The sequence below is a fragment of the Chionomys nivalis genome, chromosome 23, assembly GCF_950005125.1.
Source record: "Chionomys nivalis chromosome 23, mChiNiv1.1, whole genome shotgun sequence".
In the NCBI taxonomy this organism is placed as follows: domain Eukaryota; kingdom Metazoa; phylum Chordata; class Mammalia; order Rodentia; family Cricetidae; genus Chionomys; species Chionomys nivalis.
Genome location: NC_080108.1, coordinates 43,424,931 through 43,441,107, shown reverse-complemented (window position 1 = coordinate 43,441,107; position 16,177 = coordinate 43,424,931). Strand labels below are relative to the sequence as shown.

At 49.1% G+C, this 16,177-nt stretch overlaps 1 protein-coding gene across 1 annotated transcript; it reads left to right on the top strand.

Annotated features, from left to right (window-relative positions):
• The first annotated feature begins 5,035 nt into the window (after window positions 1-5,035).
• Klk5 (kallikrein related peptidase 5) lies at window positions 5,036-14,207 on the top strand. The gene is made up of 7 exons (XM_057756018.1): window positions 5,036-5,108; window positions 6,943-6,968; window positions 7,059-7,188; window positions 7,426-7,690; window positions 9,649-9,905; window positions 10,068-10,201; window positions 13,815-14,207. Exons 1-7 carry the CDS (start codon window positions 5,036-5,038, stop codon window positions 13,968-13,970), a joined length of 1,041 nt encoding a protein of 346 aa, XP_057612001.1. The 3' UTR covers window positions 13,971-14,207.
• Window positions 14,208-16,177: the final 1,970 nt, after the last annotated feature.

The window sequence follows — 16,177 nt, the reverse complement described above, 5'->3', positions numbered from 1 at the left end:
ATAAAGGACCTCAGGTACCAGCATCTGAGATGATGACCTTCTCCTGAAGGTCATAGGAAGACAGAAAATTAGACCAGCCATATGTGGGGAGCCAAAGGGAAGAGACCATAACTGTGGGATGTGGGAGTCGATTTGGTGATGGTGCAGGGAGAGAAGGGATGGAACTAGGACTGAGAGGGTTAAAGAAAGGTGTCTGGGTGTGGAGGTTGGGTGGGTACCATGAGTAGTAAGGGAGAACCTAGGTATAAGAGCTTCTGGAGACCACACTAGACAATGGAAGTCAGGATTTGAAGCAGGAAAAAGAGGTGACACCGGAGATATCAATCAACGGGAGATGATGTGACTAAGGGACAGGCAGGGGAAACTGGGCTTGACTCTGAAAGAAAAACAAAACAAAACAGAGTCAGAGCTGAGTTAGAACCTTAAGAAGTTTTTTATTTTTTGAGCCAAGGTCTCACTTAGCCCAGATTGGCCTTGAACTCATTATGCAGCCAAGGATGGCCTTGAACTTCTGATGCCCCTGCCTCAGTCTACTGAGCACTTAGACTATGCTCAGTTTTCTGTGTGGTGCTGGGTTCTGTCTTAGTTAGGGTTTTGCTTGCTGTGAAGAGACACAATGACCACAGCAACTCTTACTAAGGAAAGCATTTACTTGGGGTTGGCTTGCAGTTTCAAGGGTTTAGTCCATTATCGTCATGGTGAGAAGCATGGTGCCGCGCATGGTGCTGGAGGAGCTGAGAGCTCTACATCTTGATCCACAGGCATCAGGAAGTGAACTGGCTATGAGCTCAAAGTCCACCCCCACAGCGACACACTTTCTCCAACAAGGCCACAGCGTCCAATAGCGCCGCTCCTGGGGGTCAAGCATTTGAACGCACGAGCCTATGGGAACCATCCCTACTCAAACCACCACACTGGGGAATGAGCCTGGGGCTTTGAACATGTTGGGCAAGTTCTTTGCTAGAGCTTTGATCTAAAAACCAAAGAAGTACTAATCTTATAGACAATTCACAAGGGGGAAGCAGCTGACATTCTGAGTGAGTGGGAGGATAAAATGGTGACAGCCAGGCAGTGTCAACCAACACCCAATAAAACATTAGGAACAGTAAAAAACAGTCATGAAGCTGACCAGAGCCACCAGGAAGAACATAGGAAATGGGTGTTAATACCAGGGTCCACTTCAGCTCCCTGAGTGGGCTGGCCACTCTCCCATTTAACAGGAAGCATGCTTATAGTTTGGGGGTATGCATCAGTGACCACCATGTCAGGGGTCAGGCTGGGAGGCAAGCGGGCAGGGCACTGGAGCAGAAGCTAAGAACTTATATCTTACTCAGCAAATTAGAAGCAGAGAGAGAGAGTGTGTGTGTGACTGAACCTGACATGGGTATTTGCAACCTCACAGCTCCACTCCCATTGACATACCTCCTCCAACAAGTTCACGCCTTCTAATCCTTCCCCCAAACAGTTCCACCAACTGGGGACCATGCATTCAACTATATGAGCCTATGGGGATCATTCTCATTCAAACACCACACTCCGCCTACTTAAGCCATTAATGCAGGATAACAGAAAGTTTGAGTAGAGTGTGAGCAATTTAGTCAGCCCTGTACCCAAATAAAAAGTAAAAGGAGGGTAGGGGTGCAATTCACTGCAGCCCCTGCCTGGAACCCCCAGTGAGAGCCTGGGGTGTGGTTGGGTGTAAAATATCTGCCTGGCATGTTTGAGGTCCTGGGTCCCCTGCTTTCCCATGATCCCCCTTAAAAATATCAATCAATAAAAATGGCATTATGACCACAAAAACACAATACTAGCCATCTTAAAACACATATTCATCCCATGGGCATAATTTTATGTGTCAGCTCATTAGGTCCCGTCGTGCCTGTGTTGTGTGAACCATAACTGCTCCCAGCTTAGAATCAAAGAAACTGAGGCACAGGGAGGGTCCATAGTTTGGGTCCAACTATTTTCCACACTGAAACTGTCTTCTGATCAGCCACCTTTTATAGCCGAGTGTGAAGTTTAGATCGGGCCTGTACATGAGTTGGGCGTCCATTTTTAAAGTGGAATCTCCACACATTTGATCTCTACTCGTATGCTACCTGTTCTAGGCAGTCTTTAACTTTAGCTTAAAATATGTAATGTTTGATCTGGGATTTCTTGTTTTTCTCTTGTCTGTCTTTGGTGCCACTATAGATGGAAATTGGGACCTCACACACCTTAGACAAGATCACCACCTCTGAGCTGTATCCTTTTCCCTGTTACACAAAATTTTAAAAGCCTGTCAGGTTGGAGTGAGTGAGCACGCCCACGAGTGTGAATGCAGGTGTATACGTGCCAAGGCTTTCTTGCGGAGGTTCAGTCCTCATATTCCACCTTCTTTGAGACTGGGTCTCTGTCTCTATGTTGCCAGCCTAGCTGATCAGTGAGGGCCCGTGGGTTCTCTTGTCTGTCTCATCCCACCAGGAATGCTGGAATTATGACACATGCCACCATGTCTGACTTGACGTAGATTTGAATTCAGGACTTCATACAGGCATAGCAAGTACTCTACCGCCTGAGTCGTCTCCCTGTACCCTAAATAAATCTCCTTTGTTTTTCTTGTGGTACAAGGGGGTGAAACATCCAGCTTCACCAAGCCACACTCCCAGTCCTCCTAATGTAAAAATTCTTTTAGTTTGTAGTCAAGTTTATATACAGTATTAGGAAATTTGAAATAATACAAGATCAGTCATATTTTCAAGTATAATGTACTTGGATAATAAACCTTACAGATATCTGTATTTTTGATCTAAAACCTTAATGACTTCCACACTGGGTGTGTTTCTTCCAGGAGTGTAGTTTAAAATGTTTGAAGGTGTCTCATCAACTTAGTTGATAAATGGGACAAAACAGTATTGTAACAATCTCATAAAAGTAAAACTGTAGGGGCTGTAGAAATGGCTCAGCGGTTAAGAGCGTTGGCTAATCTTCCAGAGGACCCAGGTGTGTCCACCATCCACAAGGTGGCTCAAGCCTGTCTGTAACTCCAGTTCCAGGGGCTCCAACACCCTTACACAGGCATATGTGCAGACAAAACACCAATTCACATAAAAATATACAAATAAATAATTTTTAAAGGTGACTAATAAAGTTCTATAAGACTCATATGTGGTCAGGACAGAAAAGAGAGGAAGAGGCTGCCGGAGGAGGGTCATGATCTGACCGGGAGGGTGGTGCTCCACTAGGGAGGGGTGATGCTCCACTAGGGATGGGTGGTGCACCACTAAGGAGAAGGGTGCTCCATTAGGGAGGGGTGGTGCTCCACTAGGGAGGGTCATGATCTGACTAGGAGGGGTGGTTCTCCACTAGGGAGGGTGGTACTCCACTAGGGAGGGTGGTGCTTCACTAGGGAAGGTGGTGCTCCACTAGGGAGGGTCATGATTTGACCAGGAGGGATGGTTCTCCACTAGGCAGGGTGGTACTACACTAGGGAAGGTGGTGCTCCACTAGGGAGGGGTGGTGCTCCACTAGGGAGGGTCATGATCTGACCAGAAGGGGTGGTTCTCCCCTAGGGAGGGTGGTGCTCTATTAGGGAGGGTGGTGCTCCACTAGGGAGAGGTGGTGTTCCACTAGTGAGGGTGGTGCTCCACTAGGGAGGGGTGGTGCTCCACTAGGGAGAGATAGTGCTCCACTAGCCATTCAGTGTCCCATTTCCCAAAGCTTTAGGAGCCACCCACCTCTGATCCTGGCTCTTGGCCTCTTTTTCCATTACCAGGTTGCCCTGCCCAGCTGTGTCATCCATGTCTGGCTGTGCCGGCTGAACCAGGGCACCTGGTGGGGGAAGCCTGCTTCCCTGCCTCCTGCCGACCCTTGGCCTGGGACCTGGTATGGGGGCTAGGAATGGATCCTGGGTGTTAACCACAAATGGTATTGTCTCTCCTGCCCAAACGACAGGAAGAGGGACACAGAAATGACAGAAAGGGATAGGAAACCAATATTCAGAGATGAGAGACAGAGAAACAAAAAGAGATAGAAAAGAAAGACAGACAGGGAGAGAGAGAAAAACAGAGAAAGCCAGAGACAGACACACAGAAAAAGAAAAATCAGAGAGAGGCAGAGAAAAAGAGCGACGGTACAGACACCAAGAGAACCAGTGACAGAGAGAGACAGGATGCACAGGAGGTAGAGACAGAGAGAAACGGGGACAGAGAGATGGGGAAAGAAATGCTGACAGACTCACTGGGTGTCAAATGTTGACAGACTCTGAGAGGTCCCGTGAGGACTGACAGCTAACTCACAAGGTAGAATTTTGAAGACAGATAAAGCTGGGAGGAGAGATGAGAAAGGAGCCACCGAAGCAATGAGTGAGTGAATGTGGCATAGGAACCCTTGCTCCAGAAGAGCAGCTCTGAGCTGGTGAGAAGCCAGGTGCCAGGAAGGCCTCCCTGCCTTGAGGACCCCTCCCCATCCTTGGGGCCAAGGAGGGAGGGATTGGCACTAGGCACTGGGTGGGGGGTGTTCTGGGGGTGGAGGGGAGGGGAGACAGGAAGAGTGAGTGCTGGGGCCCAGACTGACAGGAACCTCACTGCCAGGGAATGTGCCCCAGGGACCAGTGGGTGGTTATATCACCAGGTGCCAGAGCAGAGGAGGAGGTGGCAGCTGGAAAGCTCAGACCAGCCTGAGAAGTCTGCAGCTATATTGGGAGCCAGACTCCCACCACCCACTGCCCAGGGGACCCAGGGACAGTGGCAGGTGAGGCCTGGGGAGGGGGGTCTCAGCGGGAAAGGGAGGAGAGGGGCTGGGGCTGGCTCTGTCTTATCTTGGTTTCACCCTGCCTGTCCTAGCTATCCACACTCAAAGGACTGTAAGATGCTTGCAGTCCTCCCCTGCACTGCTGGCCCCTGGGTGCTAAGAGTAAGGCTGTCCAGCCCCTGTGATCAACGTCTTCCAGGGAAACTGAGCAGAGAAGGCCAGGAAAGTGGATCAGAACTCTCTCAAGAATAAGTCTCTCCAGAATCACCTAGGCCTCTCCAATTTCTTACCAGGTGCAGCGGTCATGGCGAGGGTAGTGCATCCTTGGAAGTGGACAGTGGCTACCCTGATTGCAATCCTGGTTCTGGGGGTCTCAGGTAACTAGAGTCCCTAAGTGTGTGTGAGGGACTGCCTCTGTGAACCAGGTGAATGTGTGATCGTGCCTGTGTGGTTACACAATTGGATATGGGCCCCATAGCTGTGTGTGGACTGGGGAGAAGGCAAGGGCTTCTATTTTTATTATTTATTTATTTTTGAGGCAGAGTCTCACCTTGTGGCTCAGACTGGTCTAGAACTCACTATCTAAACCAGGCTGACCTTGAACTTATGGCCAGTCCTCTCATACCTGACTCCTAAGGGCTAGGATTGCAGCTGTATGCCATCATGTGTTTTTGCTTTGGTTTTGTTTTGGTTTTTACTTATTTTATTGTATTAGTATGAATTTTGCATTAAGCATGCCTGGTGCCCAAGGAGTCCAGAATGGGCGTCAGCTCTCCTGGAACTAGAGATGCAGGTGGTTGTGAGCCATCATCGTACCCAGGTCTCCTGCAAGAGGAACCAGTGTTCTTAACTGCTGAGCCTTCTTCCAGACCCCTTATTTTTAGTTTTTGAGGCGTAATATCACTTTGTAGCCCAGACTAGTCTAGAACATGCTCTCTAGCCTATACTGTCCTGGAAATCCAAAGCCCTGTCAGTCTTCCTGCTTCAGCCTCCCAAGTTTTGGGTTACAGGTGTGAGCAAGTGTGAGTGGCTCGTGTGTGGTCTCTTCCCCATCAAGTGGCTGTGTGTGGCAGACAGTGCTAACCCTCGGAGGCTTTGTGACCAGTTTGGTGCTGCAACTGTGTGGGTGCACACTCCAGATTGGTGCAAATGCTACTGTGCATCTGGCCCGGGCTGTCTCTTTTGCACCCCAGTCTCTATGTCTGGAATACGGTGCAGCTCCGCTCATCACTGTAGAAACACATGACCCTAGTGTTTGCAGACAATCCCTTTAACATGTGAGGGTGTGTCTGTGACAGTACTTGTGATCTTTACACTTGGAGGGCTGTGTGTTTGTGAGGCTGTGAGCACAGCTGGATGTGTGCTCATGCAGCTGTATCTAGGGTTCCTGACCCTGCTTCAAGGAACTGAGTGAGAAGTGAGTGGAGAAGGTAGGCAGCTACTGGAATGATTCTCTTGCACTGTGCTAAGCTGGAAAGAGAATATAAATGTCCTTTAAGTATGACATGTCAGTGTGCCCATTTGCAGAAGTGTGTGCTGTGTTCCCATCCACACGTGCCTGCCTGTCACTCAGAGGCTGGTCAAGTGTATGAGCTCCTGAGAGACCACCTGACACCGGGGGGGGGGGGGGGCAGGTGCATTGGGGCACAATAAGTGTGTTCCTTGGAATGTGCCTGTGGGCGTATAGAACACTGAGGCCTCCCTTCTCTGGGTCACTAGCAGGAACATGACCAACGTCTACCCTATGGGGGATGGGAGGTAGCGACAGGATGCAAACCTGTCTTTGCGGGAATTCAAAAATGGCCCTTGCTGTATTACTCCAGTCCCCTTTTCCTGTCCCCCTCCCCAAGCTCCATCCAAGAGCTCTGACTCCACCCACTGTCCTCACCCGAGTCCCCAGAGCCTCGGCTAGGCTCAACCTTGCTGTAGGTAGCTCCAGAGCTCAGCTCCACCTTCCAAAGTCAGGGCTCTTTGTGGGACTGATCACACCAAGGAACCTTGGCCTCGCCTCTTTCTAAATTCCAAGTCCTCAGCCTCCCAGGTCTTAAACTTGCCATCCTGGTGCCTCAGCCTCCTGAATAGGTGGGTGACAGGCTTGTGACACTGGGCTTGGCTTGACTCCACTTCTGGAAACTAGGTACCAAGCCTCAAGCCAACTCTGTCCTTAAGGGCTCTTGTGCTTAAGAGCCTCCTCCTCCTCCTCCTCCCCAGGTAGCATCAACCGAGCTCCAAGCAATGTCAGGAAATGTCCAAAGTCCTTGGAGCCCAATAGAACTAGGAATCTGTCCTAAACCCCAACTCCCTGACTTGAGTTGCCTTTCCTCTAGTTCTACAAGCTCCTTCCCTGCAGCCTTGACCCTGCCCACACGACTCTGACCCCGCCCCTACAGATCGGGCCACACCTGACTGACCTGGCCCCACCTCTACCGTCTTGGTCCTACTTCGAAAGCTCTGACCGTACCCTTCCGTCCTAGCCTCACCCCTGCAACTCTGTTATCTACATTCTAGGACCCAGTCCTTCAGCCCTCGCCCAGTCCTATAACCCCTGGCCTCACCTCCAAGTTGAAATTGGTTCCAATTTCTTATCTAAGAGCCTGAGGTCGGACAGTTCGATTGGTTCCAGTTCCTGACTCTGAAAAAGTACCCCGGCATCAGAGCCCCGCCCCTAGCCCATTCTCCATCCACTCTTCCTAGAGCCTGTTCTAGCGGGTGACGTTTCCGCTTGTGACAACCCCTCCGGCAACCGGCCCTCTGGGACTAACCGAGACCTCAGCAGGGAGTCCGAGTCAGAGGAGGACTCCAGGTCGGATAGCAGCAATCGCATTGTGAACGGGTCAGACTGTGAGAAGGACAAGCAGCCGTGGCAGGGCGCGCTACTGCTGGGACCCAACAAGTTGTACTGTGGGGCGGTGCTGATCAACCCACAATGGCTCCTCACAGCAGCGCACTGCAGAAAGCCGTGAGTACAGCTGGAGAAAAGGGGATGGGAGGAAGCTGGGGATAGGGGAGGAGCAGGAGAGGAGAGATATCTGAGGAGGGGACTGGGAAGGAGCGGAAGGAGGGAGGGAGGGAGGGAGGGAGGGAGGGAGGGAGGGAGGGAGGGAGGGAGGGAGGGAGGGAGGGAGGGAGGGAGGAAGCCTGGGTAAGTTCATAGATGAAAGACGGAAGAAGGAAGATGGGTGGAAGGAAAGGATTTGTGGATGGATGGGCGTTTGGAAGGTGGATGGGAGGATGAAAGGATGGGAGGATAGATGGGCACAACAGCATGAGAATGAGGTTAGCGCTGGTAAGAGGGTTGATCTGGGATCTGGGCATGGGAGGTAAGGATAGGTGGAATTAAACGCTAGAAGGGGTAGAGATAGATAAAGTTTGCAATAGAGGTAAAAGGAGAGAGGCAGAGGTGTAAAGATGATATAGAGACATAGACATGTGGACCAGAGGTGAGACTGGGACCCATGAAGACAAAGATGAGGTTGGGAAGGGGCTGGGTATAGGGCTTAGATTGGAGACTGGGATTGAACCTGGCTGGGTGGGCGATGGGATAGTTGAGTGGAGTTTGAGAGATGCATGTGCATGGTTCTAGCTTGGGAAGAGTGCTGTTGGGGCTGGGCACACATACATTGATGGTTCAGGGTAAGACGGATTTAGGATAGGATCTAGAATGAAGGATAGTGGGAAGTGTGTTGGGTAGAGAGAAAGTGTTGACAGAATTGGGGCCAGGACCAGATATAAAACAGATGGTGTGGTTGGGTTTGTTTATGGAGTGAGGAATGGCTAAATACTTTGGGGTTGATTTATTGTTTTATCGTTATTTTGCTGTTTTTGAGAAAAGGTCTTGTGTAGGCCAGACTAGCTGTGTAGCCAAAAATGACCTTGAACTCTGATCCTCCTGCCTTCATCTCCTAAGATCTAAGACTATCAGCCTGTGTTTCCAGGCCCTGATGAGATGGTTACATTGAGTGTAGAGGATGATTTGATTATAGGCGAGACATAGACGACCCAAGGCATAGACGGGGTGGAGAATGCTCATGCTGACAGTTGCCAGAGAGTACATACTCAGGAGGCATTTAATGTGGAAGATAGAATGCAGATAGACCGGAGCTGTGGTGGGGATGGGGGTGCACACAGGCTGCACATAGACCAGAGCTGTGGTGGGGATGGGGGTACACACAGGGTACAGCTAGACCAGAGATGTGGTGGGGATGGGGGTGCACATAGGGTGCAGATAGAGCAGAGCTGTGGTGGGGATGGGGATGCACACAGGGTACAGATAGACCAGAGCTGTGGTGGGGATGGGGGTACCAGAGCTGTGGTGGGGATGGAGGTACACACAGCGTACAGCTAGACCAGAGATGTGGTGGGGATGGGGGTACACACAGGGTACAGATAGACCAGAGCTGTGGTGGGGATGGAGGTACACATAGGGTACAGCTAGACCAGAGATGTGGTGGGGTTGGGGGTGCACATAGGGTGCAGATAGACCAGAGCTGTAGTGGGGATGGAGGTACACATAGGGTACAGCTAGACCAGAGCTGTGGTGGGGATGGAGGTACACATAGGGTACAGCTAGACCAGAGCTGTGGTGGGGATGGAGGTACACACAGCGTACAGCTAGACCAGAGCTGTGGTGGGGATGGGTGCACACAGGGTAGAGACGGATAGAGTACAGTTAGGGGTGTTGAAGGTGTGGAACTGGGTTCAGAGTGGGTAGAGTTGGGATTAAGACTGGAATAGAGTTGGGTTGAGGACAGGGTTAGGTTGTGGATGAGGACGGGAGGTTCTGAGGTTGGGGATGGAATGAAGTTGGGTGAAAATGGATAACATTGGGGTTGAGGATGGGTTAGAGTAGGGATGGGGACTGCCTTGGACAGGTGGTCAAAGTTCTGGGCTGGCAATGATCGTCGCCACATTCCTCAGAGTCTTCAGAATCCGTCTGGGCCACCACTCCATGTCACCTGTCTATGAGTCCGGTCAGCAGATGTTCCAGGGAATCAAATCCATCCCCCACCCTGGTTACTCTCACCCTGGCCACTCCAATGACCTCATGCTCATCAAAATGAACAGAAAAATCCGTGGTTCTCGCTCAGTGACGCCCATCAAAATTGCCTCTAGCTGTCCCGCTGCGGGGACCAGATGCACGGTGTCTGGCTGGGGGACAACGAGCAGCAGTCACAGTGAGTACACTGCTCCTTCCTGATTCCTGCTCTTCCAGCTACCCTGGAACTCTGCGTCTTCCTGTCAGAGTCTCACCAGGGCGTGGACAGTGGGCTTGCACAAGCCTGCCCAGCTGTGCCCTCCTCTCACCCTCTGGCCGTCACGATGCTCTTGTTCCACAGATAATTTCCCCAAAGTCCTCCAGTGCCTGAACGTCACCGTGCTGAGTGAGGAGAGGTGCAAGGACTCCTACCCAGGACAGATAGACAAGACCATGTTCTGCGCTGGTGATGAAGAGGGCAGGGACTCCTGCCAGGTAAGCACTGGGTGCAGCTCCATCTATCCAGAAGCATGACTGCCATTTATGTATTTTATTTGTGTGTATACACTTGTATCGCGGTGTGTGCATGGTGGTTTGGGGACAACACACAGAGGTCAGTTCTCTTCCTCCACCATGTGGGTTCTCAGGATTGGACTCGGGCCATTGGGCTCGAGTTACCGTTACCACTGAGCCACCTCATCAGCCCAGCAAGTGCACACAGATCGCCTGGACTTTATTAACTACCAGGACCCTTATTTTCATAGAGTTCACCCTCCCGAGTACTCTTCTCTGATGGACACACATATTGAACCTCCACATTCAGTTTTCGGTTTTCATATAGTAAAAAAATTTTAAAATGGAAAGAAGTGGGACTTGACTTGTTATCTCAGATATGTGAGAGGCTGGATCAGGAAGAATGAAAGCCAAGAGCCAGCCTAGGCTACAGCGTAAGTCCAAGGTTGGCCTGAGCAACGTAGAGAGACCCCATCTCAAAACAAAAGGTAAAAGTGAAGCTAGGGGAGCTACGGGTGTGTCTCAGTAGTAGAGTCGCTGCCGAGAACCCCCCAGTGAGGGCTGCGGGTGTGGTCAGTAATAGAGTCGCTGCTGAGAACCCCCCAGTGAAGGCTGCGGGTGTGGTCAGTGGTAGAGTCCTTGTATAGCACGCTACAAGGCTTGAATTCTATTTCCTGCCTCACAAAACCATAAATAAATAACTAAGGAGGTGGGACTAACATTAATAGTATGTTATTCCTAATTAATATGTCATCTCTCTATGTTCCCAAGTGACATTTTTCAGAATTTAGTTAATATATAACAATTATCAATATACCAATCACACATATATCTAACACACAATGCCTTTTACCCTGAAAATCCATCTCAGTTTGCTAGATGTACTCAACTACTCCATCACAGTTCAGATCCGGAAGGAGCCATCAAGGTTGTTCCTTGTGGTCAGATAGGTTGTGCCCTGCACAAAGGTACTACATCTCAGGAGGTCCCCTTTGCGTAATGGCTGTCATAATTCTGTCTCCAAGCCTGTTATGGGTAAAACAGAATTCACTAGATGATAGTCTTCTAATAAATGCTAATAAAATGTCATGAGAAAGAAAAAAGAAACCTTGCTTTAAGTGTTTTAAGAAGAGTGTCTAGGAAGTGCTGAAGAAGCAGAAAGAAAACACAGAATCCTATGGTCAGGACTAGAGAGGTGGCTCAGCCATTAAGAGCACTCGCTGCTCTTCCAGAGGTCCCAAGTTCTGTTCCCAGGACCCATATCTGTAACTCCAGCTCCAGGAAATCTGACACCTTCTTCTCAGGTACCTGCACTCACATACATATCCCCACATACAAATTCACGCATGTACACGCAATTTAACACAGTGGTTCTCCACCTGTGGGTCATGACCCTCTGGGGTCAAAGGACCCTTTCATAGGACTCACCTAAGACCATCTTGCATATCAGCTTTTTGCAATTCAAAACTGTACCAAAACTGCAGTTCTGAAGTAGCAACAAAAATAATTTTATGGTTGGGGTCATCACAACATGAGGAACTGTATTAAAGGGTTCAGCATTAGGAAGGTTGAGAACCACTAATTTTTTTTTTTTTCGAGATAGGGTTTCTCTGTGGTTTTGGTGCCTGTCCTGGAACTAGCTCTTGTAGACCAGGTTGGCCTCGAACTCACAGAGATCCGCCTGCCTCTGCCTCCCGAATGCTGGGATTAAAGGCATGCACCACCAATGCCCGGCGAGAACCACTAATTTTACATGAGAAAAAATCTTTTTGAAACAGACAGTAACAACTTTTAGAAACTCCTTTGGGGGACTGGAAAAATGGCTCAGAGGTTAAGAGCACTGACTGTTCTTCCAGAGGTCCTGAGTTCAAATCCCAGCAACCACATGGTGGCTCACAACCATCTGTAATGAGATCCGGTGCCCTCTTCTGGAGGCTGAACACTGTATATAATAAATAAAAAAAAATAGAAACTCCTTTGGTTGAGACACTTTATAAATAGTGCTGTTTCAGGAAGCTCTATGGAGTCACTAGAGAAGACAACACAAGTCCAGTCTTTCTGGTGGTTGTCGGGAGGACTTCCTTAGTCTGGATGTTATAGGCAGAGCATAAAACTCCTGGAGCCAGACTCACACAGGCTAAGGGCCCAGAGAAGTCCTCTGCAAAGGCAGCAAGGGAGCAGCTGGTCTGACTTAAAGACTGGAAAGGAATCAATATTTCTTGGGTACAGTTATGGGGGGAAGCTGGGGTAGCAACTGGTGGATCTCTGAGGCTTGCTGGCCAGCCGGCCTAGCTGGATCAGTAAGCTCCAGACCACTGAGGCTGTCTTCCGATCTCCACATGTACACTCACTCACTCACACACACACACACACACACACACACACACACACCAGCAACAAACAGCTGCAAGACCGGCAGCGCTAATAAAATCACTGTGGTGGCTGATTATGGGCGGCTTCCTCTCATGTCTATAGCTCAGGCAGCAACTCTTGTGAGCCTTGGTTTCCAGACTCAAAGAAAATGACTAGTGGGCTTTCAGAGAAAACCACTGAGACAGCATCTAGGCCTGTTAGCATAGGACTATCATCCCAGGTATTCAGAAGGTTGAGGCAGGAGGATCACAAGTTCCAGTCCAGCCTGACCCTGTCTCAAAACAAACAGCAGAAATAAACAGGAGGAGGAGAAAGACAACAAAGGCAGGGGAGAGTAAAGACAGAAAAAGCAGAAATGAAGGGAGAAGGGAAGAAAGAAAGGAGAAAGGGAAGGGAGGGAAGCAAAGATAGGAGATGATAGATAGATACATAGCTAGCTAGCTAGATCGATCAATCAATCGATCGATAGATAGATAGGGATAGATAGATAGATGATAGATAGATAGATAGATAGATAGATAGATAGATAGATAGATAGATATGGATGGATAGATAGATAGATATGGATAGATGATAGATAGATAGATAGATAGATAGATAGATAGATAGATAGATAGATAGATGGATAGATAGATATGGATGGATAGATAGATAGATGATAGATAGACAGATAGGGATGGATAGATAGATAGATAGATAGATAGATAGATAGATAGATAGATAGATAGATAGATAGATATGGATGGATAGATAGATAGATATGGATAGATAGATAGATAGATAGATAGATAGATAGATAGATAGATAGATAGATAATGGGGAGATGAGAGGAGAGGAGACAGTCTAGAATCTTGTGAGGAGAAGCAGATGAGGAAGCTAGCAGAGATAGAGCTGGGATGAGGTTAGGGTGTTGACTAGAGCCTGACTGGTGGGGTTTCTACAAGCTGAACACAAAGTGAAATGCTAACAATCTCTCTCTCTCTCTCTCTCTCTCTCTCTCTCTCTCTCTCTCTCTCTCTCTCTCTCTTCTCTCTCTCTCTCTCTCTCTCTGCCTCTCTGTTTTATCTGCCTTGAATCCTGTCCGTTCTCTCCCCCTTTTCGTACCTGCTTCCTGTGTCCCGACCCTTCTGCATCAATGCATGATGCTGGGTGTCCGGTTCCTTCTCATTCTACCTAATCACATCCCTGCCCCCTTCTGTGTGCCTCCATTCTTCCCCAACAGGGTGATTCCGGGGGACCTGTGGTCTGCAATGGCCAGCTACAGGGCCTTGTGTCCTGGGGTGATTTCCCCTGTGCCCAGCGGAACAGGCCAGGTGTCTACACCAACCTATGTGAGTTCGTTAAGTGGATTGAGGACACCATCAAATCCAACTCATGAGCCAGCATCGTCCCACTACAGTGACGAACACGGCCATTGAGGATGCTGCGGACAGGCCACGCTTTGTCTCCTGACATCAAGATCCTTGTCCCAAATGGTGGACTGGCTCTGTTTCTATAGCCAGACCCCAGGGACACTTCCTGGAATGACATGGGTTGGGTTGAAACCCATCATCCTCAGTAAATCAATACACAAACCCAGAGTTGAGCCTTTTCTGCAACTATAACCCAGATTTAGACCCAGAAATAAAAGCCATGGGAAGAACCTCCTTGGTACGTCTCCACCTGTGTCATGCTGCTGTGGGCAAGTGCTGTCTTAGATACTTTTCTATTGCATGCTAAGACACCAAGACCAAGGCAACTTAAAGAAAAGGGAGTTTATATGGGGCTTACTGCTCAAAGGGTCAGAGTCCATGACCGCTATGGGGTGGAGCACGGTGCTGGAGCAGTAACGAAGAGCTCACATCTTGAGACACAATCACAAGACAAAGAGAAAGCTAACTGGGGGTGTCCCAGGCATTTAAAACCTCAGAGCCCACCACAGAGACACACCTTTCCCAACAACACTGTACCTCCTAATCCTTCCCAAACATCTCTACCAATTGAGGACCAAGCACTCAAATATATGAACCTGTGGTAACCATTCTCAGTCAAATTCACACCAGCTTCTCCACGACAATGGATCTGCAGGGGTCCTTTGGTGACTTTATATTTTCTTCACGAATAATAACTACCTTACTTTTCTATGCCTGTGGCCGAGCACCTGACGAAAGCAGCTTAAGGAAAGGATTCATTCTGGCTCATGGGTCCAGGGTACAGCCTGTCATGGTGGGAAAGCAAACCAAGAGCTTGAGGTGGTTGGTCACACTGCACTCAGTCAGGAAGCAGGATGAGCATTGTATTTCAGTGACTTCCTCCTCTTTAGCCAGACCATGAACCAGCTTATGGGCTGGTGCTGCCTATGTCCAGGGTGGGCCTTCCTACCTCAACTAACCCCTTGCAGACAGTACCAGAGGTTTATCTCCTAGGTGACTCGAGATCTTATCAAGTTAATGCTACTAACTAACCAATAGTTGAAACTTGCTGTGTAACAGGAGCATAGCAGTCCCCCAATTACAACTCTACCCCAATTTCTTGAGTATGTGGCTTAGTCCCCAATGCACAGTGTTCAACTTGGGATTTTTTAACTACTCTAAAAACAATGTTCATTTAACCAAAGCCGCACATCAAGTACTGACTCTTGGTCTCTCCCAAGCTAGTGATGCGCCGTCTGGTACTACTATGGTTTGGCTATTGAGTGACTCCTAAAAGGCTCCTGTGTCAGGGCTGGCCCAGGCTGGCAGTGATCTTGGGAGCTGCAAGACTTTTGAGAGATAGATCCCAGTGGAAGGAAGTTAGGTCACTGTGGATGAACCCTTGGAGAAGGATGATGTCAGGACCTTAACCTTTCCTCTCTACTTCCTGGTCAGCGTGGTTTGAGCAGCCTCTTCCTCCTCCTGTTCCTGCCTTGATGAATGAGTTCACTGCAGACCCGAAGGCAAAGGACTTGAAACCTCTGAAGTCCAAATCTAAAATAAACACTTCCTCCATCTAAGGCATTTATCTCTGGTATTTTGTCATGGAAAGCACAGTAACATAAATGTTCTCTCTCAATGGTGGACAGCAAGAAGCCAGCCTCCCTCATCCTTGAGGCTACAGCAGAAGCAACTCACTACTCATGGTGTGCAGATGTCTGGGACAAGTGGGATGCTGTGAATGAATCTGTAGTTCAGACAGGTGCTTATTTCTAGTTTATGTGTGTAGGTGTTTTGCCAGCATGTGTGACTATACCCTACCTGTATGCAGTGCCCCCTAGAGGCCAGAAAAGGCATCAGATCCCTTGAGACTGGAATTACAGTTTAGATGTCTTCTTGGTACTGGGAAGAAGACCCAGGTCTCCTGGAAGGGCAACCATTTACCTTAGCCTCTGAGCTATCGCTCCAGCCCCACTTTTTCGGGAGGGGGGGTGTCTTAAGTGTGGAGTTCAAAGAACAGCTTTTGAGAGCTTGCTTTCTTTTCCCACCATGTGGGTCTGGGATCAAACCCAAGTCTTCAGGCTTAGTGAAGACAGTCCCCACCCACGGATACATCTCACCAGGCCTTAGGTTTCTTCACACTTATCTTTCACTTATGTGTATCTGTCTGAGAGTGTGTGCACACACGCTCACA